Source organism: Falco biarmicus, chromosome W (genome assembly GCF_023638135.1).
Source record: "Falco biarmicus isolate bFalBia1 chromosome W, bFalBia1.pri, whole genome shotgun sequence".
NCBI lineage: Eukaryota > Metazoa > Chordata > Aves > Falconiformes > Falconidae > Falco > Falco biarmicus.
Window position 1 is genome coordinate 11,586,679 of NC_079310.1, and position 23,992 is coordinate 11,610,670.

The 23,992-nt window shown below is 40.6% G+C and overlaps 1 protein-coding gene across 5 annotated transcripts in view; it reads right to left on the bottom strand.

The window, feature by feature from the left end:
* Positions 1-281: 281 nt before the first annotated feature.
* The window catches only part of SETBP1 (SET binding protein 1), a 270,979-nt gene continuing 247,268 nt past the window's right edge, over positions 282-23,992 (bottom strand). For 4 of the 5 annotated variants that reach the window (XM_056323282.1, XM_056323280.1, XM_056323278.1 and 1 more), the window contains 2 exons: positions 10,503-10,670; positions 282-4,930 (listed from right to left, as the gene is read on the bottom strand). In XM_056323282.1, coding sequence (XP_056179257.1) covers positions 4,374-4,930; positions 10,503-10,670 — 725 coding nt within the window. In that variant the 3' untranslated portion in view covers positions 282-4,373. The remainder of the gene's footprint in view (positions 4,931-10,502; positions 10,671-23,992) is intronic. The other variant, XM_056323283.1, reaches the window with a different exon arrangement.

The window sequence follows — 23,992 nt, forward strand, 5'->3', positions numbered from 1 at the left end:
GATTGAACTGCTTCCCCATGTTGTCCAATTGGCAGCTCTTTTCATGTTTTTACTTTTTTTTTCTTTTTCTTTTTTTTCTACATAGTGTTTTATACAACCTAGGCAGGCATCTTAAGGAGATCTCAGATATGTGTCCTTTGTTGAAATGTGCTTCTTATTATCTCAGAACTGCTGCACCCCAGTTTTTGGATGATACGGAAGGAAGAGGCATTGCAAGGGCATGATGTTTCTTATCTTAATTCAAAAAACCATCCTGGTTTTGTTGGGTTTTTTTAAAATTATTTTTCTTGTCTTTTTGTTGTTGCTGTTGTTGTTCTTTTTACTCTTCAGGATGCTACTTAAATGTGTTTAAGTGCAGTCCTGAATCAGGGCCTGTGAAAATAAGAGTTGGGGAAATCTTTGTGTACGGAACAACTATTCCTGTTTATTTCTCATATTGCTGTAGTGCTCAGAAGCCCCAGTGACAAACCAGCACCTCATTGCAACAGATGTTACCCAAAAAATGTAACAACACAAACAGAATATTCTATACGAATGGTCCAAAGCATTGCTGTCAAGTGGAGAGTCATGGGCCATGCTGTAGGATACCCTAGTAGCAGATGACTATTATCACTTACTTTATTTTTTATTTTCTTTTTTTTTTTTGACAGTTGCCCAAAAACATGCAAGGTGCTTCACAGAAAATTTAATTTTGAAGGATCTCAAGAAACTGGCAGTATGAAGCTCTTGGAGACAGAAGTGGTTGGTTGGTTTGGTTTGGTTTTTTTCTCTCCCCACACATTTGTCCCTATTCCCGGTTTTACGCTGGGTTAAGGAATACAAGACCCACGGAGGGGATGCAAACCCGTGGCCTCATTTCATATGGCTCAGAGCCACATGATTTTGTTTTGTGTTTTTATTGAAGCATGCTAAGATGTGTGTTAATCTGTGACACAGCGGAGGTGTTTGAAAGGTCTTTTTGGTCTTAATAAGCAAAAGGGCTTTCACCCCAGTTTTATACAGTTCTTGAAATGTGTGGAGAGAATTTAGAGTTCCTCAGTAAATCTTCCTAGTGGTAGGGGAAAAAAAAATAATCAAAAAGCTCATTACTGGAATATTGTTGGGTAATAAACTGCAGGAGTGGGATTTTAGCCTTAAGCCCTAAAACTAAATCCTTTATGATCTGCATGTAGTACATCGCCTTATATTATTCTGTTAGCAACCTGCTTATCATCTTTATAGACTATGCAACAAAAAAATACAAATTCTGAGTGGCATCTAACAGTATTTTCAGCCTGCTTTCATACTAATTAACAAGCTAATTTTCCTACCAGCCAGGACTGGCTGCACTGGGCTGTTGTTTGGACAAACCACCAAGGCTATACCGCTGCATCACGCTCTACCAGCACCTTCATGCCATAAAAAACAGTCCTTGGGCGTCAGGATAGAGCCCATCCTATGCTGACAGCTTGCAGCTACCAAGTCTTGAACTTAGTTTCTCTAGGACCAAAAGGACGTCTTTATTTTTTTGCTCAGTGAAGGGTATATGGGGCTGTACCCTCTCAGCGGACACTCTCCTTAAGCACTGTGCCTCCAGCAGCATTTTGGATAGTATTTTTGGAAGGGTAAAAGCATTTTTTTTCCAGAAGCTTGGGAGCATGGGAGGCAGCAGTCATTCAGTGATCCTACCCTGGGGGAGTTGTTGCATCCCAGTGCATTGTCCAGTCCAAATCCAGCCTTTATCAGCGCTCTGTAAGGCCTGACACCTCTAGAAGCTTGATGGGCATTCAATGACAGAATTTGGTCCTTTCAGACCTTTGCTCCACTCACTACACATTGAGATGTCCTTCAGTGCTAAAAGAGGGAACACGGAAGATAAAGGATAAGGTGTTTGGCTTAGTTTCATCTTACGGGCTACCTGTAATACCAAACTTAGAGTTTTTCCTATGTTTTAAGCGACACTGTCACCTACTTTCATGCCAAAGGGAGAGATGGAAAAAACAAGAGATTTCTAAATCAACTAAACCTCAGTCCAATGCTTTTGAAGGAAGAAGGGAGGAGCTGAAGGAAGCTTAAGCATTTTTTTCTGCAGGCCGACAACTTTGGTCGATAACACTGTACTAATTCAAGAGAACTGAAAAGCATAATTGGTTGCAAGAGAACGAGCGACCGGCCAGTTTATTTCTAAGCTGCATTAATTGGAAAGCAAAAAGCGCAAATGAGTATGATGAATGATGTGAAACAAATTGGAAACAAAATTCTGTGATCCCTATCAGTTTTAAGAAGATAGGATCTCAAGATTTGTTCCAGCCTTTAAAACAAAAAAAATAAATCCCCTCTCCCAGCCTCCCAACCCAATCCAAACCCCAAATGCATTCAGTTTTAATAAACTAAGGTGCTATCACAGAAGAAAAATCAGTCTCTAAAAATAATGAGCTGTATGTTTACAGTGTCCCTTTAACACCATAGTCTTGATATGATTTTTGTAAATAAATAACATAATAGAAACACAATATTTTTTGCGGGGAAATTTTTTTGTTGGGTTTGTTGGTTGGTTTGGTTTTTTTTTAGTGTCATGCTATTTGAAGTTTCCTTGGAAATAAGCCAGTTCAAAGATTTCTCAAAAAAGGGAATAGCAGTTGGCTTGTGAATCTTTAAATAATTCCAGTCCCTGCTCCCTTGCTGGAATTTTCCCTCCCCCTCCCATTTTAATATCCATCTTGCCATGCCAGGTGTTGAGAGTAGGGAAGGACTTTAAAAAGAAATGAAAGAAAGTTGAAAGTACTTATTTCCAAATTTCAACAACGGACTTCTTTTTTAAAAGCGTTGTTACTGCAATGGAACAGTTTCATGTTCAGTCTTTGTTTTAGTTAAACATTTTAACTGAGCTGTGGAAATGGAGCTTGGGTATTTTACCCAAGTTAAATCAATGGCTAATGTACAACTCGAATGAGAAATGTACAGTTCGAACTGACCATTTAAAGAGACGATTTGTTACACAGTTTGCATCCACGCAGACTGAGAGCTTTATAGTTACATTATGTACAAGAAAAAAAATTATTATTTTTTTTTAGTTTATTAAGGCAACCACAACTTGGAGAACATATCCAAAGTGGCATTAATACAATTGCAGTGGTGATACCCTTTGAACATTTTTATTTTATTTTCAAATAAGAACACTTATTCCTTTTCTATTTTAAGATATAATTTCCAAGAAAGAACCTATTTTCCATAGGGTTTTGCTCTCTATTTTTTTAAAATAATCTACTTAATCTGTTTTCTTTAAAAGATATCAAGGCATTGCTACCCAATGCAAATTATTCAGATCCTGCGTTTCCCATCAATTTCACTGGCAAGTGCAGGTGGTAAGAACTGGTAGGTTTGGGTCCTGTCTTTTTACTCTATTTTTTCTGTCCTATTTTTTTTTCTTTTATATTTTTTATATTCTTTTTTTGATGATTTTGTCCATGTTTACTATAACTCTGTTCCCCAGAAGTGTCTTGCTGTTCTCTACTCTTGTACCGAGCATTAAAACAACTTGGTTGATGGATGACCCCTTTTTGACATTTCATTGAAAATGCCAAGTTGCTTCATAGAAACGTGCTATCGTAACTGAATATCCATGTACACCTTATTTTAAATGCTGTGATATTCCATTGTTCCTTGGGATAGCACTCAGAATGAGTGTGCGTGTGTGTAAGGCTCTACTTTTCTGTTGCCTATATTGCAGCTAGTTGTAACTAGACAAGTAAATGAGAAAGAAATATATAGTTCTAGCAGGAGTCAGGCATTTTGGGTTATGTTGCCCCAAAGCCTGGTAGGTATATAAAACTGGAAAAAAAAATCCAAACAGATTATAACCAAGATCACAGTTGAGAAAATGAAACTATTTTTTGTTGGGTTTTTTTGTTTCTTTTTTTTTGTTTTCTTTTTTACAGTGATTTCTACTATGGTATGGTTACTCTTAGTTTCACCTGGCCCGCCAAACAGAATCAGAGTCGAGCATGCAGCCCTAGTGATGATGTTCAGCTCTCTGTGAGGATGACCTCCTGCCTCCGGGTACAGTACAAGAACAGCAATGCTGAGATGCTGATTAGTTTTGGAAACTCTGCAAAGTAGACACTCTCCCCAACTTCGACACACAACCCCCGCTCCCCTTAGCCCCCACCTTTCCCACACCCTTTCCCCCTCTTTCCTGGGGGGGGCTGGGGCCAAAGTGATGAACAGGAAGATGGGGACTCCGGCTGGCACAGCTCTCTGTGATGGGTTCTGGTAACCAAAGGGATGGGTGAGTCTGGTGCTGCTGCAGAGGCGAAGCAGACTGTGTGCCTCCCGTCCCTCAGTCCTGGCGTGCCCCACCACTGGCACCTGACATCCAACAAGGTGCGCCAGCCTTAGGGAAGGCCTTCGCTTTCACTCCCTCTGCCTTTCCGGTGCCGCTTCACTTTCATATCCTCCTCTTCCTCCTGTAGGGACTTGCTTTTCCTTTTCCCAATCCGTGGCATCCGGGGAGGAGGGAGAGGGGGCGGAGGTGGGGGGGGAGGGAGAGGAGGTGGCGGGGGTGGTGTCTCTCGAGCCATGTGTATGACGGCCTCAATGGTGGCCATGATTGTATCTTGAGTGGCTGCTTGCTCCAATATCAAAGGGTTGAGTGTCGGTCTCTGACCTCTTTTGCTGGGAAGGTCAATGCATTTTTCCAGAACGGGCATTTGGTCTCTGGAGTCTTCATCAAAGGAAAGGGGTTGCTTCCGAGGACGCCCCCTCCGCTTCTTGACGAAGTTATTGCCTGTCTTTGATTGTCTCTGCAGCCGCTTGGCTTTCAGGATCTTATTCACATGATCCAGGTTCTTCTTTGTGGACAGGATCTTGGTGTAGTTGCACATCTTGCGCACCTCACACTGGATTGCTTCAATTTCACGGCGCTTGAACCTTTTTTTCAGTGGTGAGCTGGCTGTTGGGAGACAAGGAGAGAAACAGGGATAAGTCAAATGACAGTGAATGGAAACTCTGCTTTGCCTGCTTTCAGTATCATGAAGATTAGATGCTTTCAAGCCCAGTAGGCTGAAGATGACTACTGAAGAAGTGATGGCTGTAAGAAAGGACTCTGCATAGAAAATAATTTAAAAAAAATATTATAGGATTATTTATTACAGTCCTAGAAGAATTGCTGTTACTTCCTTTTTTACTGTCCTAGATGAAAAGACAACTTTGACTATTAAAGCAGTCTCCAGAGTTTTCTCTCTTTCCCTTCTTCTAAAGCAACAAAGCTTTTCTACAGCAATATTTTACCATGGGCTTGCTTCATTTTCATTTCTAAACCTCTAGTGGGAGTGAAGGGAGGGCTGCTTAGCATAGCTGTCATATTGGCCCACCATAAGTATTAAACTTTCTATACCCCAAACATATACTCCTGATGCCTTCACCCCAGCCTTTGATTCTTGCCATGGATGCCAGTTAGTATGAAAAGTGTTTGTTACTGAAACTAGTGGGCACAGACAAGCTGTGTGGGTCACTTCACCTGTGGCAAATTCATGTCCCCTGCCAGGGTTTCTTTAACTATCATCTCCACAGATGATAGCTGAAACTACTCAGTCATATAATTGACTTTAATGGCTTCCGAAGTAAGCTTACCCCTGGTTCAGATCACTTACTTTAGATCTGAATGAAGTCCAAAGTAGTTAAGTCTCTTTCCAAGGTCACGTTGTGAGTCATTGTCAGAGCTGGAAAGAGTACCTAGCATTTCTTGGCTCCTGGTCCTTTGCTTAGGACATGAGACCTTGCTTGTTTTTCTTAAATTGTCTCATTGTCCTTTACTGAATGTGACATCTGTTCAGAGTTCAGGATTTGCACACAGATTAAAAGTAACTGTCCCTTTGTGAGGGAAACAGAATGTATAAATTCTGCTGTTGCAATAACTGGTACTCTCTTTCACTCCTAACATATCTGTTCTGTGCTGCTGGAAACAAAATTATGGAATTCAGAATTTCTTTTCAGTAAAGAATAAAACATCCCACTAAATTAATCTCAGCCCACATCTACTCGCAAACTTAATTTACACCTGACTGTCAAGCAGGCATTTGGGTTTGAAATCCTTGAAGTTTCCAGAGCAGCCAAGATTTCAAGAAAGGTTCATTTGGGGGTTATCACTCCCTTCATGGCTAACAGGCTAATCTTCTAGTGGTAGTTTCAATAAAGTTGCTATTGTAGCATTTTCTGTAGATAACCAGGAGCCATCAAGTGGTAGAATCTCCTCCTGTTCACTATAGGTTCTGACAGATTCAGCATACACTCACTGGCCTCCCCTCTTGGAGAAAATAAATTATTGGCTCTTGTACCACCATGTTTCTTGGATTCAGCAAAGAGCTTGAGTAAACAAGCCCAAGTTACAATGCAAGAAGTAGGAGTGAGTCATAAACAAAACACAGACATATGCTCTCTTATAAATAAAGACCTGGATGGCCAACTTCCCAAAGTCTGGTTTTCATTAATTACAAAACAAAATAAATTTTCCATATGTAACCCACTCCCCACACCAAAAAGAAAAATAAAACCCACTTGCAGTTTGTGATTCACAGAGGACAAAAGAAAAGAGGTATACAGTCATTTTGGTAGCAAAGAAAAAGAGAAAGGAAATTAATATATCCAAGTTACTCAGGAGAAGCTTATTAGTTGCACAAAATTCCTCTCAAGTAGGTTACCCCTAAAAAGTGTGGTGGCAGGATCCCTAAGGGCAAGTGGCAGTGAACATATTTCTAAATCATCTGATCAAAAAAAGGTTAAATCCCTGTCACACAAAATGATTAGTCTCATCTGGCCTCACTGGTGATTGACATATCTCATGACATGACTCCCAATACTTCCAGCCCTAAGCATCTGACTCCTCTGAGTCCCTCCCAGATCCTAAGGGTAGTTTCTGGTAAGAAGACTTAAGAAATCAAGTATTTGGCACACTCTTCATCTTCACTGTCCACCTTTTCCTTTTTATTGTTATTGTCAGGGAACATTTCCAAGATATTTTTTTAAAATTCCCATATTCAAGATGCGATTATTTTCCCAGAAAGTAAAGCTGAAATTTTGCAGTTGATGATGGAAATCTCGAAGATGGGAAATTTAGCAGAAATACAGGAAAAATTGCAAGGTTCATGGTGAAATCAGGAGATTTGGCATTACTCTCAACTTTCATTGGAAAGAAAGCCAAAGGACAGGAAATTAATTTGAAATGAAGCATTAGTAAACTATCTGCAAAGATTTTATGTCTGTACTGAGATTTATCTGTAGTCAGTTGTTTCTGCAGCTTAGTGTTACCACCCCATAACAATCAGTGGAGATCTGGTCTAGATGATCAGTAGAGGATGACCTCTGTTTCTAAAATGAGAACTCTATGTAATTTAAGGTGGCCATGGACATCTTTCTGACACCCTGATACTAGATAAGGAAGGTGCAGGTCTCCTGTTCATCCTGCCAATTCCAGTGGGTGTCTTAGGCACGCAAGTGGTCCAAGTCACCCAGGCTAAGTGTCCTGGTTGGAGCCTGATGGTGAGTAGACAGTTGTCTGAGTGGAGCAAAGGCAGGATCTGCTTTCTGCCAAACTGCCTAGTTCTCCGAAATGAACGGATATGCAGACAGTTATGGGGAGATATCTACAACTATACATAAATCTATAAGCTAAACACCACTCTCAGTGTCTTCCTTCACATTGCTGAGATACTTTTTTGCCCTCCTAAAACTCTGCAAGCTGACAGTCCGTTTCCTTTTGGACTGAAACTCATTTTCTCATTCAGAAAAAAAACCCCAACCTTCTGTGCTGGTTTACTGTAGTAATTTTTCTTTCATAAATGCTTTGGGGTGTTTATGACTTTCTCAGGAAGCTTGTTAGAAGCTACTAATAATGCTTTTGCTTTTCTTCCTAGCAAGCCTCTGAACTTGCAAGCTCTAGAAAGGATTCGAGTTGTGTTACACAGTCTGCCAATAGTCAGAATGCATGTACTGAATAAGTAATATGCTTTCAGGCCAGGCTTTTTATAATGAGATATTAGGAAACCAAATATTATTTTGACTATTAAGAGTCAGGGACATCTGATTCTACATTTGGTGTAGAGAGACTATGTGGAAAAGAGTCTGATAGGTCTGCAGGGGGAAGATTTGATGAGGTGTGCATATGACAAAATATCAGGGAGATCTGCCAAAATAAACCACTATTGAAGTGAGAGCCATTAGGTGTTATCAACTCATCTGGAAGCTCTTGGTGAGAAAACTTTGATATAAAATATTTTCCTATATTGCCATGTGATATACTGCTCTGCTGAAAACCAAAGCTAAGTACTAATCTTTTCCATTTTCTCCAGACAGACCCTGCCCAACCCTGGACCCAAGTTGGGCTGCATTGTTTTTTAAGCTTTGTTGTTCTCTTCCTGCACATACTTTACTGTTTGCATGTGAAAACCTTGCTTTGGGAGGAAGACTTTTATCTTGCTCTATCCGGTGGAGTTCATCTAGAAGGGGTTGAAGAGGAGGTATTGAATAGTAACACTATGTCTGCATGCAGGCATGTGAAAAAGGGAATATGCTTCTGCAGAGATGATACACCATGGTGGCAACCTCTAGGTGCTGGAGAGGCGTGGGGGGACACTTTCTAGCCTGGGCAGTTATCTCCCTACACCTCCCCAAACTGCACGGCCACATGCTGCCTCCGTAAAGGCCTGAAGCTATTTGGCAAAATCCAGCCCAAAGTGAAGAGAAACTAGAAATACTCGATGCAGCACAGGTGCTTGTACTTTTCCTTCATCCTTTTCCCAAACAACCTCACCTAGTTGCCCCAAATAAGCAATAACCTACATTAATCTTAAAATACAGCTTTACACGTTTAAAATAAGGCACACAGAGGCCTGGGGTTTCTGCCCTCCCTGGGGTACGTGAATGCAGTGAGGCTCTGTCTCACAGACAAAGACAAATTGAAACGGCCACAGGCCGCTCCAGGAAGTCACACAGGATTGATATGATGCTGGAAATAGCTTGCTGAGGCAAGAGAGAAATCTCTACCAAAAATACACATTTCCAAGGGTAGCTTAGAGCAGGCTGGAGGACACACTCCAGCATGGCAGTGTTGAACAAGGAGGTGAGCCCAGGTAGATCAGACCTCTTGGAAGTTCTCCATTGGTCCCCTAATTTTAGTTTGAATGGCTTTGTTATGTCTGCAGCACTAAAATCCTTCTTGCTGCCTGTCATTCTCCATCCCTTTGGAGTTGCCTGAGGCCACCTGCAAGAACATGGCACAGAGAAGACTGCTCAACAGCTGGGCTCGGTTTGCCGACTTGATTTGAATGGAGGAATTTTCAAAGAGCTCCCTATTAATTACAGGAAACCCGTAGCACTGTCCTGTTTTCCCATTAACACAGTTTCAGTTTTCAACTAAATTTTTTCAACATCTGGCCTACAGATAAACCAACAATTTAATTAGACTTCTGAAAATGGAAAGAATAAACTAAGCAGTCAAGCATACACTTTCATCTTGAAACTGATCATAAAATATTTGTGTGCTTTCATTCTCCATTGCATTAAAAATCTGTCCTTATTTTATATATAGGAAAGTATTAAAGACTAAACACAGAATCTTGATTTTTTAATGTAAAAATTTATCTGTAAAGAGGTTACTTTACAGCATGGAATCCTTGTTTTCAGTATTTATTTGGGAAATGAGAGGAAAATCAAAAGGAGCGCACTGAAACAGCACTTTTAATTGAATAATTAAATATGTAATCATTCCATAACTCAGTGACACAAATACATTTTCTGTGAATGTGTAATCAAAGGTTTGAAAAGACTATGAAACTCCTAATGGCTGCATGTAGGGTAATGTACTGTGGGTTCCCCATTCACTAGAAATTAAGACACAATGCAAGATTAACTTCTCTATCCATGCCCAAGAAAAGGCGTGATGATGCCTGAATGACTTGGCTCAATTTCTGACTGTATAAAGCTATCACATCTCTGATCTGATTCAAAATAGAAGCACAAAATTTAAGTTGATTGAAAAACATGCTATTCTGACGTATTTTAAATCACTGTTCATTGCCCCAGACAATTTCGCATTTGCAAGACAGAATATTATGCTAAAATCACTGAAGTATGCAGAAAGAAATCTCAGCTGCTCCTTAGCTATTTACTGTGTATTCGGCATGTTCATACTACAGGGGTGGGAGCTATCAAATAAATGAACAACAGGGCTGAGAAAGGAACCCAAGAGCCTTGCTTCAGAGTCCCCTGCTAGACCATACAGGCTGGTGCTACTTGTGTCCTCATTATTGCACAAGTAGTGGTATGTGAATAAAATACATCTGATATGCCAAGATACGATCATGATAAGAAAGTGTTAGAAAAATTACAGCCTGATTATCACATTAGATATGCATATTTGCAGCTACTTGTCCAATCAGGAAGAGCAGTACAAGCACATATTGTTCAGCGCAGTGCCAGAAGGAAGAAGATGGGGAAGAAACAGAGGGGGTTAAGGGAAACAACATCACCTGCTTCAGATGTTGCTGATGATGAAGGTAGGAGAGATAATACTGGAGTTGGCATTGCAACACCATCAACAGCTGCTGGTTTCCTTCTGGTCATCATATTACAGGCAGAACTTTCCATTTTACCATGAAGGGAAGTCTGGTCTGCTTTTAAGTGGGGACCTGCAATTCCTGGGGAAGGAAACAAATTTTGGATGAATATTGATGAAGTAACATGGCTGGGGAATACCTGGAAAAGAGTAATCAGTTGCTGTCCTGCTGTGCCAATATATTTCCATATTTCCCTGTGTATGTGCCTGTTATATGGTCTTGATGCTAGCAAGACCACCATTGTTATTTGTTTTTGATAATTTTGCTTAAGGATGTACCATCACTGATCTCTATAAATAATAGGAAACCAACGTAGTAATTCCACATTACTACTTTTTCTTCTCCAAGCAAACACACCCTCTGATACATTTATAAAGACTGACATGTTTCGTATCTATATTGAGCGGGATTGTGTATTAATCATTCCCTGGGTAATTTATTCTCCACACATACTTACATAGTTCTATAATGACCTGACTCAGTGGGTGTTTCATCTGAGTAAGGAGCAAGCAACAGGAACAGCCTCAATATGTGATTCTCTGTCTGAAGCATGTTATGTTTATACATATTTTTTAAGAATTCACTTCCTAAAAATGAAAATTTACCTTACAGCTCATCAAAGAGATGGGAGTTTTAAAAAGAAAAAGAGCACTCTGTCATACATTTTTCTACCTAGGGATTACGGTGCAGTATAAATGAGTAGTAGAAATATACGGAAGAGGTCAAATAGTCCAGGAAAATAACAGCTATACACTCAAGGCTGGTAAATTCCCCCCTTAACAATGTTTCTTAAACTTTCTTATGGTTTGAAACCATTTTATTTTGCTTGCAAATGTGTCAAACTAAAACTGCTGGGATTGAAAATTTATGTATATCTGCCTAATGCAGCTGACTGTCTGTAGAGGAATGAAGCTGGGTTAATTAGCATTGATAAAATACAACTGTGGATTGGCTTCAGGGGCAGTGGGTTGGCTGATGTAGATAAGGCGCAGCTGTGGCTGGTTCTGTTAAGTGATTGAGAGCCAATGAAGAGAGAGCAGCCGAGGAAGAAGCAGCAAGAGAAGTGAGACTGGGTTCTGGATGAGGTAAGATGAAGAAAAGGTAGCAGAGTGACTGTATGAAGAGTATGATGGTGTGAGATGGTAAAAGACCTTGTTGCAGCTTGATTGTTTGGGGAGTGCTGCGCCATGTATCCACCTATTTCTATGTAATATTTGTGCAAGTTTGTGTGTGTGTGTGTATATATCTGTAAGCATATAAATTTATCAAGCAGAAAGGCAGCTGAAATGCCTCAGTCACTTTTTACAATAAGACTGGGAGGTTTTTTTTTTTCCCATTTTAGAAAACTCCTAGCAGTTGCTGCTTCATAAATATCTAGTTGCCCAGCTCTTGTGTGACCAGAGCAAAAGTCTTCTAGGGTAAGGACTTTGTGTTGGGTCTTTGCCAACTTATGAAAACCTCTCCCGGTGTCTGTGGTGCTGGGCTTCAACATACCCTGCACAGCCATTCATTTTTCAAAGGTAATCCTTCATAAATTCCTTCTCTTTTCAAATCTCAGCCTGCACATGGGCCTCAGATAAAATGCATCAGATCTTGGCTATTAATTTACATAAACATTCCAAAAGATCACAGAGCACCTGAGGTTGGAAGGCTACTTTTGAGATAATCTCGTCTACCTCACCCTGCTTAAGCAGAGTCAGCTAGAGAAGGTTACCCTGGGCCATGCCTGGTAGGTTTGGAATATCCTCAAGGAGGGAGACTCCACAATCTCTCTGGGCAGTCTGTTCATCCTCAGTAAAAAAAACATTGTTCAGATATAACCACCTGTGTTTTGGTTTGTGCCCACTGCTTCTTGTCCTGTCACTGGGCACCACTGAGGAAAGTCTGGCTCCATCTTCTTTCCTCTTCCCTATTAGACGCTTGTATGCATAGATAAGGTTCCCCTGAGCCTTCTCTTCTCCAGGCTGAACAGTTCTAGCTCTCACATTCTTTCCTCATAGGACAGGTGCTCCAGATCCTTAATCATCTTTGTGGCCTTTTGTTGGACTCTTCCATATGTACATGTCTTTATTGTGCTGAGGAGCCCAGAACAGGACACAATGTTCCAGATGTGGCCTCACTGGTTCTGAATAAAGGAGAAGGATCACCTCCCTTGATATGCTGGCAATTTTTCTCCTAATGCAGCCCAGGAAGCTGTTTGCTGCCTTTGCTGCAAGGGCACATTGCTGGATCATGGTCACCTTGGTGTCCACCATGGCTCCCAGGGCCCTTTCTGCTAAGCTGCTTTTCAGCTGGTTAGCCCCAGTTGGTACTGGTACATGGGGTTATTCCTCCCCAGGTTCAGGATTTTGCACTTGCCCATGTTGAACTTCATGAGATTTCAGTCAGTCCGTTTCTCCAGCCTGTTGAAGTCCCTCTGGATGGCAGCATGATCTGCCTGCATATCAATCACTGCTCCCAGTTTTGCACCTTCTCCAGATTTTTTTGAGGGTGTGTTCTACCCTTGCCCTAGTCATGAATTAACATGTTAAATATAAAGGGTTGTCAAGCATTGGACCAGGCTGCCCAGGGAAGTAGTGGAGTCGCCATCCATGGAAGTGCTTAAAAAACACGTAGATGTGGTGCTCAGGGACATGATCTAGTGGTGGGCTTGGTAGTCCTGAGTTAATGGTTGGACTTGATGATCTGAAAGGTATTTTCCAACCTAAATGATGTTATGATTCTATGAGTCTATGACCATTTCCCCTTGGATTCTGAGGACTTTATTCTGTTCCCTGTCTTCCAGCTCAAGGGGCTGGGTACCTTGGAACAACTGGTCTTATTATTAAAGTCTGAGGAAAAGAAGGCATTAAGTATCTCAACTTTCTCCTCAGTCTTTTTCCAGAAGATCAAGATCTCAAAGCAGAGCCAGAAACTGCTGCACAAACTTCTGTGTCTGTTGTCTGTGCTCAGCGTCTGCAAATGCCAACCAACATTCCCTTGTATTTGCAGCTTGGATCTGCTATGAATAGTCCCTACCTTTGTTCCTTGTGCATGAAAAGAGAAAAATCAAGAGACCTATGGATTGTCTCAGAAACTGTGGAAGAAATCTCCAGCAGATTCAGGCACAGATGAACTGTGGCGTCTGAAAGACAGGGCTACAGAATGAGCCACTCTGTGATAGGAGTCCTGATGAACCTGTGACCTGATATCAACCTGTGGACTTAATGGAGGAGAATGGGTCTGAGTGCAGGAATAGTCAAGAGCGAGACAGTATTACTGGTCATGGCTTGCTTGGTGGAGATATGCAGAGGAGTCTGCCTGTTAGACCACATTTCCTTCCAGAGCCTCAAATCCAATATTAAGCATCTCAAATTCTATCCATTCAACTTCAGCCTCTCTCTGCTCAGCTTCTCTATTGCAAATGAGAACAATAATATACCCCTCATCTCAAGAGCAGTGCTGCAAAAATAAAATTATCAATATTCATAAAACATTCATCTATTCATACCAAGGCTTAGAAATGTGGAATAAATGAGACATGTCACATGCCGAATAATGAGAGGAAAATCCAGCTACCAAATAGCTGTTCATTAGGTGAGCGTTATATATTGAATAAAGCAGCATCCCCTAGAATAGCTGGGATATTTGACTAGGTAGTTATGCCTATGGGATCACAGCACTATAGAACTGTGCACATGCAAAACTGAGGTTTCACCACTCCATAGTTCTCAAATTTGAGCCTTAATATTATTAATTCATGAATGTAGTTTGTGCACGATAAATGTGCATATGTGGGTGTATGTATCAATATACATGCGCATATATGCATGTGTATATGGTACATAATAATGCTAACAACCTCATAAATTCAACATCTGATTCTAATTAAACTGAAGGGCCTATATAAAGAGCTGTATGAAAACATGCAGCTGTAACCTGTTGACCTCTATTGATAAAAAAAGTCTCTGTGAAGCTGTGCTTCAAAATATCAAGGGACAGTCATTCATTTTTTCAAAGGTAATCCCTCACAAACCACTTATCCTCTCAAATCTCTACCTGCACACAGCGTTTGCATTAGGGACCTTGATTTATGGATTCCTACTCCTTGGATGGAGAGGCCTGTTGCTGTGGTTACTTGGATCTTGGTTCAAGGTTAAACTACTCCCAAATCAAAATCAGTGGCAGGCACAGCATCTAACAGCCAGGTTATTGACTACCCTAGGATGCTTAAAGGTCAAAGACCAAAGTGCTGCTTACTGCCTTTGGGGTGAGTCAATATTTTCAATATTTTTATTCTGTTTCTTCTGAAGTAGTTGTTTCTCAATTACCACCTATCTGGGTTTAGCAAGGTCATACAAATCACTGAGGAAAATCCTCCCCCTACAGAAGAGATACAAATGTAATGAATTACTTCAAAGTCTACGTGGCCCAATTGCAGCTTATTGCTAGTGAATCATGGGTTCAGCCATCTGTCTTTTGTTTTAGGCACTTGGTTTCTTCAGCCTATATCACTCACCTCACTGAAATTCTCATCCAAATTGAGGACCAGAAGTAATTTATGGATCTGGAGCAGCCAATCAGGAAGAGCCATCAGGTTTCTTTCACAGATACCAAAGGGCAAACAGAGACTCGGAGGCACTGCTGGAAACCCACAGAGGTGCAGCGATTTACTCACAGTGTGTGATCACGCTGCAGGAGTGGGAGGTCTACCCCTGGAGTGGATGGACCTGCTACTGTGGTATCATCACCTTGTGTGGACTTTTTCTTCCCATTTGGGGCACTCTGTTCAGAAGGCTTTATGTAAGAGAACCCCCCCAGTTCAACCCATCTTTGAATCATGTGAAATTAAATCATCTGCAACTCTATCACAGCGGGGTCAGAGTTTAAAATTCACACACACACATCCATGATTCCACTGTATTTTATCCTTTGCCACTGCTCCAGAGAGAGAACAAGGTGATGTATAGTGGTGGTCTGATTTAGACCTTATTTATCACACTGGTCTGTTGATATTTGCACATATCCTCCAAATTAGACCCTGCTCCATCCCACAAAAGACCCATACCTTAATTTTTCTGAGTCCTATGTGCGTATGCAAGTGAGCAACGGGCAGCAAGGCAGGGAGGAAATCAATCATTATTTCTTTAATGAGAAAGGGCAAAGGGAAAGGACAACTTCAAAAGCAAGGGCAGACATGAAGGAGATTATCAATAATCTAAAACAGTAATGGAATGATTAAAATAAGGAATCATAATGATCACAAGTAAAAGGTGAATCAGGAGAAGCACCATTCTAGTTCAGGGCAGAGTGGCAGAAAGCCTGTATCAGGGAACACAATACTGATGTGAAACTGGCCTTTTTCTTAAAGATTTATGGCATTCTTCGTTCACTGGCTAAGCAACTTATGAGCTCTGACTGATAATTAATACATTAATTTAAAATGCCTAGTCACTATTGTTGTTCATAAGTACTTATGTCACAAGTAATGTGGTCTAGCTGAATTGTGCTAGGCTCTGTACAAACGGATTAATTAGCTATCCTTGCTTTACTGTTAAATCATGCTCACTCTGCTTATTGCATTCATCTGTTTTCTGTCATCTTGTACTTATATGGAAGGGTTCTTGGACAACATCCACCTTTACTACTTCAATTTGCACAATCTAGCACAACACACACCCAGGCTGGAACTCTAAGTGCCAGTTCAAAAGAGATAATAAATGTTAATTTGCTATTGGAAACCAGAGAAAATCAGCTGATAAAAATCAATATCAGTGAAGCTTCTGCTGGGGAAGATTTTTTTTTTAGAGTTCATTGCACTGGATTTCATCCTCCCCACAGATTTCTGGAAAACCACAGCTGTGCTTAAATTGTTTATGCATCTGACCATTGTTATTGGAAAACTCATACAGACGATTTTTCTCCCAGTATCTTTGCATAATATAGCTACGCAATGCAGCTGTACAGGAATGCACATCTAAACATTAAGTTAGTCATAGTATTTGCATTTTGATAACTCCTCTGTCTTGAATAAAGAACCAGAAGAAACCTTGTATCTGGGTGAATATTTTCTTAAGGCTGATTTTAAATAAATCAGTCAAAAGTTTGGCATTGCATCACATTCCAGAAGGGAGAATTGAATTTCTATGTGATAAATGTAGTTAAGGAAAGGAATTATTCTTCTTAAAGTAATATTATTACTTTTCTAACTTATGGAACTCATTCCCTTGGCTTCTATTTGATGTGTATTATCATTTAAAAATAACTGTACTTTCAATGTACAGCACTGCTTTATGGCTTTAGGTCCTTTTATCTTCCTCCCTTTTCCACTACCACATTAGAAACTTCAAATTCCACCTCTTCTAGGAGGGATTTTATATTCTGCAGGATGTGTCCCCCTGAATAAAACCCAGTTCTTGTAGAATAAAAAATAAAAATAAAAATTAAAATTGATTTCATTGCCAACAGGCAAAAAGTTAAGACATGGTGGAAACTGCTTTATTTCATTCCAGTTATCTTCCCGCTTCTTTTTCTTTTTTTTTTTCTTTTTTTTTTCTTCTTAAATCAGGATAGTTTTGGAGAAAGAAAGGGAGACTGAGAAAGCCATCATTAGATAGATCTTCTGATCTTTATCTGCAGTAGCACAGTCAGAAGAGCTAATGCTATGATGATAGCTTTGAAATCTCTTAGGAATTGGATAAAGAGAAGCGATAGTGATGAACTCCCAGCTAATAAACACAGAGTGCTTATTTCTGCAGAATGATCAATTTCCAGATGTCCTGAGGCTTGTCTGATACAGTTGATTTACTCATTCTCCCTCACTTCACTAATAAAGCCTAAGTCCAACATCAGATTAGATAAGAGCCAGATTTCTTAAAGGGGCAGGAGGAGGGCTGGCATCATGGCACGTAAATGCTGGGAGACATACTAATCTCTTCTGCCTCCTCCTATAACCACCAAGCTGTCTTAAACAGCTGCCTTCCTCTGCTGAAATCATACACTTTATCTGCTTTGGGTTAGTACAGTAATACAGACAATTAATTTGTTATCTTGTTAGTGGAAATTTAATGCAATGATCTAAAAGAACTTACATATTGTGATAAACTTTAGTGCCTCCAGGGCGCTTCTCTTCCATAGGACTCATTTCACATCCCATCCATTATGTAAATGAGATGTGGAAATAGTTTAGTTCCCCTAATGTATACGTACACTGATGGATTGCACAAAGTCAGCCCTACTGAAACTAATGAGGTTAAATGCATCTTGCCATTCCTTTCTACTTGGGTGAATCTCCGCCTGAGTTCAAGAAACGTGGTGCAAGCCTTCCTCTTGGCTTCTTTGGGAAGATAATTGTGTTTCCTGGCAGGGAGCGCGGTGGCAACTGCTGCATACCTGAAGCTTCATGAGGTGTTACTGAGGCAAGCAGGGCAGCTGCTGGTGCTCTCTGCAGCCGTGGCATTGGCTGTAGAGGCTTCAGACCCCCTTCCACTTTCGGGAGGTGGGTCCCGGCATGGAGTGACCAGCTGCAGGAATCTACAGCCTACAGTGATGTGCAATGGTTGAAAACAAGAATTGTTGACGTTACTGATGAGCGAACTAAACCCAAGGAGGAAAGGGTAAGGAGCCATTATTTTGCTCATCACCAGGATAAGTTTTTAAACCCCTTTGCCCCTCCAGCTAAGAGGATGCTGAGCTGTAATTTGAAATTCCAAAGGGCCAATCTCCCACCTGCTTCAAGCCTGTATTGGCAGAGAATTAGACTTCCTAGGAGATGGAGTCTTGAGCTTTGCCTGTTGGCTTTGCTTTGGGATTGCTTTTTCCTGTACCGGTACAGGAAGAATCATGGCTCCTCCATCTCATTCCTTTCCCTCTTCCTCTGCATATTGCTGGCATGAAAACAGAGGGGTCCTGAGTCAGGAGACTGAGGAATAAAGGACATGCAGCCTCAGCCATGGGAGATGAGGTGATCTGTGTCTGGAAGCTCAGTCCTTCATGTACTCAAAGATGAAAATTTATTGGAGCTGATGGACGCAGTTCGTATTCCAGGGCAGTATGGAACAGTAACCCAAGGGGGCTACATGTGTGCTCCTGTCTCACATCCTCCAGCCTGCTGCATGGCCTTCCCTGGCCCCCAGCCCTTCAGAGTAGGACAGGCATCTGAATATGTCGTGGAAGAAACCACAAAATTTTGTCATGCCAGGAAGTGATGAACATGTGAAATGAGGATACCCAGTAGAAATTGGATCAAAGTAGAACAACACGTTAGTTATATGTGGGTGACAGCAATCAATAAATTTAATGAGAAAAAACTTGAGGGTTCAGAAGACTAATGCAGTCAAAGGCTCCAGGATCCCAGGCCTTGTGAGCATGGATTTAAGCTAAAGGGGCTTTCTAATGGGTTCAGAGCCAAAGGGTTTTCCTGCCCAGATCCTGAAGTTTTTAGCTGGGCAGAAAGTTACAATTTACAGTTGTTGGAGACTGACAGAATCAAGAGAGACAGACAGAGACTGATGGTGTTGGAGAACTGAAATTTGCCATTAAATGTCTCAGCAAATTAATCATTTAATACACTGTGATGAAGAACTAAATTCTCTTACAGGGGAGGAAGGAGAAAAAATAAAATCTTAGAAGTGGAATTAAATGTTTGAGGGAAGATGGCTAGGTGGAAGAGTGAGCTAAAGGGCTCTTTTTTGAGGCATAAAAAGCCATTAGGTATGCTGAGTGGCAGAAATAAAAAGACCTGCAGCTAGGAGCAAGGAACTACCTAGAGATGAGTAGTCACACTGAGATGTGCTGTCAAAGTGGATGAGGATATGCTCACTGGGGAGGGAGGAAACAGAAGATAGGATTTCTTTCTTGAGAACACAGCTGAGAAAAGACAGACGGGGAAATTTCAGTCCGTAAGTGATGAAAAAAATCAAGGGTGGTGTTTTGAGTTGTTTTTCTTAACAACAGGGATGATAATTTTTAAATGTGGCAGATAGAGCTGATATCCCCTAGGCAAATGGAGTTGGGAGCAGTTCGTATTTATCACAGATTAAATGGGACACTGACAGCTTTGGTAGGAGTGTGCTGGCATGAAGCATAGGGAGAAGAGTCAAGTTGCTAGTGGGGGGAGGATGGATGAGGCACAAGGACTGGGCTGATGTAATGATGGAGTCATTTTTCAGGCACATCCAGTGCACAAAAAGTGATGAAATCTAGGAGAAGTTAGCAAAATAATTAGCAAAAATAGCACAGTGTTCCTCCAGAAACGGCAAGGCTTTGTTCTCCCTCTGTACACATTCAGCAAAAGACAATATATGTATGATGCATAAATTCAGCTGATATTTTTTTTCTTTCTAACCAAAACGTTATATTTGCATTACACCAATTTAAGTAGTCATGTGATGCCTGTGTTAGAAAAATAAACAGTACCAGGGATTTTGCACTCATCTATCACAGAAAAGGAAAACATGAGAACCAGGTGGGCACCTCCACCATCCAATTTAGTCCAGTAATATCTGAACCGGTCCCTAGAGGGGTCCACACATTTCTGCTCACTGTAGCTGCAAGCGAAGGTAGCTAAGCCATGGTGGTAGGCACTTGGGGACCGGTGGGATGAGGATGGGCTGAAAGTCACAGAGCTGATAAGAGCATCCAAGACTGCTGACTTCTAAGTGTTCTCCCTACTGGGCAGCCTAGTCATTTCATTTTTCTTCTTTATCTGTAATAAGCTATGCCCCAGTTCATACAATGAGAAATTCTCCAAGTATGACATGCATTTGAAGTAAAATCTCAGCACTTAATAGAAATCCCCATATACCCTGCAGTCTAGGAGACTGTGGGGAGTTTTTATTTTTAGAAGGTCTCGTGCTGGCTTTTTTTTAATATCTGAGTCCATTCATCCCACTTTAATGCTGATTTATCACCAAAATGAGTGCTTGCTTTATCAGCACCAGAGATGAAAAATAATGCACACTGGGAGTGTATATATCATTCTTCTTCTCTCTCCTTTTCTGTATTTCAGATCAATAGATATGGGATATTTTTTCACCTTTCATTCTGAAAACCACAGCAATTGACTGCAATATGAAAACTGAAATCTATTTAAACAGATGCATAGGTAAGATCAGAAGTGTTATTGCCAATTAGCCTCAGCAGCAAAGAAGTTTAACAGTTACTTAGCATTATGGTATATAGGACTTTAATTTTGTTGCCCCTTTCCAATGGCATTCTGACAACAACTAAAATATTTGAAATGACCAAATACAGTACAATGTTTGGCTTTATTTTAACAGCTCAGACAGACCTAGAAATCAGGATTTTTCCCAAAGTTCATCCTTTCCTTTTATGCTATTAAGAACCTAGGTGGTATGCCGTTGCTCCGATATGAACTTCAGTGTAAAATCTTCGTGTTTACATTTTTTTCAAAGGAAAATTCTGAAGGAAATACTTTATTGAGAGTGCTTTTCATTAAAATTCTTGCTGGAGACTGCTTGCTATAACAGTGTAAGAAGGATGGCAGAGGGACCACGTGTAATAAGGTCAGAGACTGCCTGCATGGGGTATAGACACAAGAAGGGATCTGACTGATGAAGAAGAGGTTAAAGAGGTGAAGAGTGCAAAGTGGAATGAAATAGGGAAATAGATGGAAATAGGAGACAAAGAATAGATTGGAAGGAAGCTGGAGGAGGGAAATCGCTTATTACAGACGTGTGAAAAGCAGATTGTCAAGAACTAGAATAAAGAGCATACTGGGAAAACCCTAAATGCTCTTAACCGCTGACATTTGGAGTTATGCTATCAACTCAAATGCTGAACGTCTATGCTTGAGCCACTCTAAGTTTCCAGAAGGCTTTTCTGCACAGCTTTTGTGCAAGCCTGTCTTCAGTTTTCACATTTGCTGGAGCCAAAATAGGATATTTTAGGTTCTTCAACCAATGAACTGCTCTCCCTATGGCCTTATATGCTTCTTTTATAGCAGCAGGCAGACAAAATACAGAAAGGTGTATCGGGGTAAGAACGTATTCCCTATAAGCATCCACCCTGAGAGAGCATCATGAGGGAGAAAAGGTGATAAAAGCAAAGATTTTCTTACTTATCATTGCTTTCCTAAGGTGGCAGAATTTTATTATCCAAAAGGATTGCTTTTAAGTGGCAGAATCTGCTGAAATTCTGACCTGAGATTTTGGTCAGGCCATCAAACTATGGAAAAAACAATGAACCTCAGTAAATTACCAAGCACAGGCTCTCCAGCCTTGATGCTTGAAATTAAGTTGATAGCATACTTTATTTTCTCAGCACTCCATGTTCCAATACAGATTTACCCAAGGATAAGTCTCAGTTTCAGAAATTTGTTTGCAAAAGCTAGCCTTGGAAATTTTGCAGAAAAACTAGAATTCTGGGAGGAAGAAGTCTAAAGGGATTTTATTGAGCAGTTTGGGCATGAAAAGGCACTCAGGCCTTGTTTTCTCCTACTGGGACAACTGCCCAGGAAAACAGCTCAATCAAATTCAGTATTTTGAATTTTTTCTTTGAAAACAAATCTATGGTTTTGTACTTACACCCTCCTAATGGTGTTTTCTTTTAACAACTATGGGAATAGGGGGTTTGTCTCATCTAACCTGGGTGTTTACGTGAGAGCTACGTGTCTAAATTGCCATGACAGGCAACAGAGATCAATTTAATACAGTCAGAAGAGTGGGGTGGGTATTTCACCTGAAAAAGTGGGGTCTGCTTTAGTCCAGAATTAATTACTTTCCAGGATCCATTGGCTAAACTTTCACTGACTATACTGAAAACTGAGAAACCTGACTCACATTGCAATCTTATGCTACAAACACCCAGATTTGCGAGAGAGGATCCATCCTCCCCCCCAAAGCTCTGTGGCCAAGTCACCTCTCAGGTTTAAATTCCTCCTACTCAAATGGAGAGGCTCAAATGTAGATGGTGCACCCCTGGGCCAGGAATCTAAGCTCTACACAGGCACCTGATTGTATTTGAAATGACCTCAGGTATTTGAAACATCCGAGGGAGGCTGGCAGATATGATAAAGGGCTTCAGGCAAGACCTCTACCCTTCTGCAAGAGCAGCTGGAGGCCAGTCAGGATATCCTAGGCATCTCAAATTGCAGTTGACAACTATGTGTGGGCAAATGAATTTAGCCCTGAGCCTTCATTTTCACTTGTTCCAAAGTCTTTTGTGGGTAGGGAAATAGCTCATCATTGTAAAGATCCCCTTGTCACCAAGGAAGGAGCAGCACAAACATGTCCTGTCAATTCTTCCCTGAATGGGAAGCAAAACGGCTGCAATGCAAGGCATCAAATTATACATTCAGGAAATTTTAAACTGGAAATTTCCTGTGATATTTAGGATGGATTTGTTACCCAGGAAGAAAATTAGAAATATTTTTTTCTGTCCCATGATAAGGGCCTTTTGTTGAAATCGCAAAGAAGTGAGTACATCATATTTTTTTCTTCCAATAAATGGAGCATAACGAACAAAAAATAAAAAATAAATCCAACAACCAAGCAATTCAAAATTGCAGGTGAGAGAAAAACACAGGAACTTATGTGACACAGCTCCATAATTGCTAGTATATACAGAAGGAATCTATGAAATATATATAGCCTGTCCAACAGATACAAGAACAGGTCACCCCAAGTGTATAATTTGCTTCATCTGTGTTTGAAGCTAACTCAAAGCAAAGAGGGCAAAATGTCTCGGAATGATTAGACAACTAACTAAGCTTAACATTTCCTCTCCTCTCTTGTTTATCCATTCTTCATTGTTCATTTAGTGTTGGGAAAAGGCTCTGGAAGCAAAACCGTCATGATGGCTTACACACATCACTTAAACCCAGCTCAACCTCTCAAAAAAGCCTCTGAAGGCAGCCTAAGTTATGGTTAGGTCTTAAGCTGGGTTTCTCCACGGGAATTTTTCTCCTCCCCACAAACATAAGAGCCATTTCATCTAGAGATGTGAATCCTCAGAGATGGGAAAAAAAACCACAAAACACCAAAGACACATCAGTAAAATACCTTCATTGATGAAGATTAATTGTTTCAATGAAGGAAAAAAAAGTGTTTAGCAACTGCTGGACATTTCCAGGGCTTGCTGTGCTATTTCTGTATAGCTGTGCAGCTGTTTCTCATTCCAGGAATTAAAGGAAAAAAAAAAGTCTTCTGTTTTTTTAAATGATCTGGAACCACTTGGCATGTGACTTCTGAAGTGTTTAGCACAGTCTTACAAAAACATCATGAAAATTTATCAGCCTAGGCCCCAAATCTACTTGCCTGCCTTGTATCATCAGTTATCATGCTAATGAAAATACTAATGACATTTCAATTGCATTTCAAGAAAAATGAGCTGTTTCAACTGAACAGGAATTAGAAAAAAATTAAATTTTTGCACAAAGAGTATATCACTCTCCTCTTTTATTA